Source organism: Manacus vitellinus, unplaced genomic scaffold (assembly GCF_001715985.3).
Source record: "Manacus vitellinus isolate BGI_N305 unplaced genomic scaffold, ASM171598v3 scaffold_20_pilon, whole genome shotgun sequence".
Classification (NCBI taxonomy): domain Eukaryota; kingdom Metazoa; phylum Chordata; class Aves; order Passeriformes; family Pipridae; genus Manacus; species Manacus vitellinus.
In genome coordinates, this window is record NW_021939471.1 from 13,538,981 (window position 1) to 13,543,054 (window position 4,074).

The window sequence follows — 4,074 nt, forward strand, 5'->3', positions numbered from 1 at the left end:
CAGAGCTATAATGAACTGCATACAAAGAACGCGCCTCGTTTACACATGGCAACCAGGAAAGGACGCCTGAGCTTTGAAGATGCCTGCTATCGCGTTTTCGATCATGTTTCCCCACATATTACACCACGAATTCTCCATGTGTGGTAGTTTCAGAGTTATAAGTTTTTGTCTTGAAGATGTTGTTTTGTTTTCCCTTGCTTTTATGTATTTATGAATTGATTTATGTAAACGAAAGTAAAGATGAATCTTTGTTCACTCCCTCCTTCACCACACATGCCTGTGAATTATTCGGTATAATGCGTGTGCACGAGACTGTGCATATGTGCAAACACATATTAACACAACCAAAGGGTAGGAATTAAATTATTCAGTTTGATAGTAAAAGTAGTTTCCATAGAAGAACTGCATTCTGTCATTCAAGAGAGACGCTTGGTTTTCTTTCTGCTGTTTTGAAATAAACGTACGCCATATTAAACACAGGTAAACAAAAGGAAAAAAACCACAAGGTAAAATCTGCCAATCTTCCTGATATAAAATACTAAAAAGATGGTTTGGGTTTGGTGAAAATTTATTAACAGAGACTCTGCTGGAATCAACATAATGGACTGTTGTGTAGAAGAATATTGTTTACGTGTTGTTATAGATCATCCCCCTCTATGGGTATTTTCGAAAATATAGAGGCTGGCATCGTAGAATTCATTGCTGTAGAATATCCGGTAAAATACATTTCAACAAATAAGTGGACTTTGTAAAATCTCTCAGTTCCATGACCTTCGGGTCTTTTTTGAGTCTGTTGCCTTGGCCCAACGCTGACATATTGAAATTTATAGTCCAAGGTTTTAAGACCTAGTTTGTCTGCATTTTTTGCCTTTTTTCCCCCCTAACAAACACAAACATCAAAATAAGGTGGTTTCAAAGAAAAGTGCCATAGCATATCGTAAACTCATTAGGTCCAGACGTCTAGCCATCTCAATGGTTTTATTATACCTCAGTTCTTCCTGTTTTAAAAGAATTATAGGTATCTTCTCGACAATGGATGGGAAGCAATGCAACACCTTTTCCTGGCAGTGCTTGCTTTTGCCTTTTTTCCCCCCTTCTTTTTTTTACAGAGGTAAAAAACATTAAACACCAGGTCTCTCAGCTGTCCCCTTAATCTTGAATTAACCGAACTGCTCGTAAATATTTACGGGTCCTTCATTTTAATGGTTGCTCTTTAAACAAAGCAATTTTTTTACAATGAACTTCATCTCAATTATCTTGATAAAGTCATGTGTGTTTATAAATGCAGAAGGCATGAGGCGCGTTGCTAAATGAGCTCTAGCCAACAAAGCCGAACGTTTGGCAGCAGCCGTGTCCCCCCGGAGCTTCCAAGCCTCCCGGTTTAAGAGCACAGAGACTGGAAGCGACCCACCAGGAGGGGACAAAGAAAAATAAAAGGAATAAAAAAATAATGTTTAAGCGAATAGGCATAATTTTGCTTCCTTGGCTCCTGAAGGACCCATGTGGAAATATCTCCTACATGATCCCAAGGGATCGCCAACGTTTGAAAGAGCGCTGGTACCTGAGGCCCGGGAACGGTACGGCGGCGGACGCACCTACCCAGCCTCTCCGCCCTGACCTCTAACAGCAAATGTCTATTAGGCGAAGCGGAGGAAAAGTGACTTTCCTCTGGCCTTAGCGGCTGCCGGAGGCCGGGCTTTCCCGCGGCCCCGGCCTGGTCGCGCTCGGCCTGCGGGGGCTGCGTGGCAGGGTCGGCGGCGCAGAGGGCATCGCGAGGGGCGCACAGATTTCTCCTCTCACTGCAGCGCTGTCGTTCGGTCACGGCAGACTTTATTGTGTAATAACTGACAACAATTACAACAGGTCCGTAGTTCGAGACACGGAGTGGTTAATTAATACAACAGTCACCGGGGGCAGGGGTGGCAGCTAGCCGGGGGACCAGGAGGCATGAGGCCTGTGGTGAGCGGCTCCGAGGGTGAGACAACTTCCTAATAGTGCACTAAAGGCGTGGGGGGGGGACAGCTCGTGGCCTCGCTGTGGCATCTATTGCGAAGGATTCAGACCTAGAAAGCAGAGGTTTGGGAAAGATTTCCTCTTAATAAATCGTGGACAGCACAGCAACCCCCATTGATTTAAGTGGCTGTAATTTAATATATATTTTATTATCGCAATTATAGTTAATTTCCTTACCTTTATTTTGGCAAAATAACTATCTAGTCTACATCACTTTTAAGAAACATGTCAAACATTTAACATCAGATAGAGTTCCCAAAGCTAACGTGCACTCACAATATCATCATCTAAACGGTGTGGGAAGGAAGAGGGGTGGTTTAAGCGACTCTGCAAAACACGTTGGCGAGCAAGACAAAATTTCGCAAAATACATGACATAGACCACGTTTCACTTCTACCCAAATAAAAAAAAAAAAAAAAAGACCAGATTGATTTAAAGTCCCTGGGGTGGAGTGGTGCGGGAGGAGAAATGTATGGGAGTTGAGGGTGCAGGGGAAGAATAAAACCAACCAAAAAAAAATCCAAAACCGAAACAACCCCCAACAACCAAAAACCCACACTCATCCCAAAAAAGCCCCAAACTCGAAACTAAATCAATAAAGCCCAGCTGCGTTTCTACCCCAGCGTTAGTCTCCTTTATTGCCTTTCTCCTTGTTCATCTTTTTCATTTTCATTCTTCTGTTCTGAAACCAGATTTTGACCTGTCTCTCTGTGAGGTTTAAAATCCTAGCTACTTCGTAACGGCGGTCTCGGGTGAGGTACATGTTAAAGAGAAATTCCTTTTCCAGTTCCAGAGTTTGATACTTTGTGTAGGGACAACGCTTTTTCCTCGTTGAACGAGCGTGGATCCAGTTTGCTGCAGGGTTATCTGGAAGAAGGGAGGTATATAGAGAATGGAGGGCGGGGGGAGAGAAAGGTCGTTAAATTAATTTAACGAAGGATGGACTGTTTTCACAACTTTGGAGGAATTATCATAAAAGCCTTAATGCCCCAGTCTGTTTACTGTACAAATGATGTCTTGATGGTAGGTGGTTATGTGGAGTCTTTTATGGGTGCTTGTTGCTGCTTGCGCTGGGTTAGGCGTCTAGACGTTTTTATAGGTTAGTAAAACTATCAGTTTTGCACATTCGAGCCTTACAGGTTTCGGCAATAAATCAAAGGGGCAATTTCTTTCTTTCTCTCCTTCTCTGTTTCCTTCTTTTTCTCCCTCTCTCTCTGCCTCTATTCCTCTCTCCCCCCGTTTTGTTCTGTTTTCTTTTTTTTTTTTTTTTACTTACTTGGGTCAAGTTGCTGCTGTTTCTCCTCCTTCAGATCGCTGCCCGGGCTGGGGTTGTGGCTGCAAGCGGCGGGGTCCTTGGAGCTGCCGGCAGCCGCTTTCTCCCGGGGCTCCTGGAGGAAGGAGCTGCACGTGTACTCGGGCACACCGATCCCCTGGGACTCCCGAGACGAGGAGCACTCAGTCCTTTTGGAGGAGGAGGAAGAGGAGGAGGAAGACGAGGAGGCGGCTGCTCCCGTCTCCGGCTTTATCCCGTAGTGGCGCCCGTTGGAGGAGCCGGAGCTGGACGCAGAGCCGCCGCTGCTGCTGCTGCCTCCGCCGCCGCCGCCCGGGAAGCCCGGGAAGGGCTCAATCCAGGAGCGCACGTAGCGGCCAGCGTCGGCTGCCCCTAAATGGGGCTGGTGCATGTAGGGGTGGTAGATCCCGGTCATTGCCGCAGACGGCTGAGGGTGAACCGCGGACCAGGAGGTGGAGAACACCGTGGATTTTGGTGCAAAGCTACAAGAGGAAAAATCTGAACTCTCTGCAACACCTGATGGCCTGGAGGTCGCACTGTGACCTCCCTGGACGAATCTACTCCCGTAAACTTCTTCGCTTTCATGGCCTATGAGAGAATCGACATAATAGTTACTTATGGTGCCACTAGACGACATTTTAGGCTCCCCTCTTAGTCATATAAAAGGTTACACTGTTAACTGTATATGATACCCTCCCGGAGAACAATCGTAGTATTTTGCAGACTGCAACCCTCAACCATTGGTTGCGGAGCCCACGTGATCATATTTA

The 4,074-nt window shown here is 45.9% G+C and overlaps 1 protein-coding gene across 1 annotated transcript; it reads right to left on the minus strand.

Annotated features, from left to right (window-relative positions):
- Positions 1–2,430: 2,430 nt before the first annotated feature.
- Positions 2,431–4,074, minus strand: HOXD9 (homeobox D9). Its single transcript, XM_018071681.3, has 2 exons — positions 3,290–4,074; positions 2,431–2,880 (listed from the first exon to the last, which is right to left on the minus strand). Exons 1-2 carry the CDS (start codon positions 3,939–3,941, stop codon positions 2,639–2,641), a joined length of 894 nt encoding a protein of 297 aa, XP_017927170.2. The 5' UTR covers positions 3,942–4,074; the 3' UTR covers positions 2,431–2,638.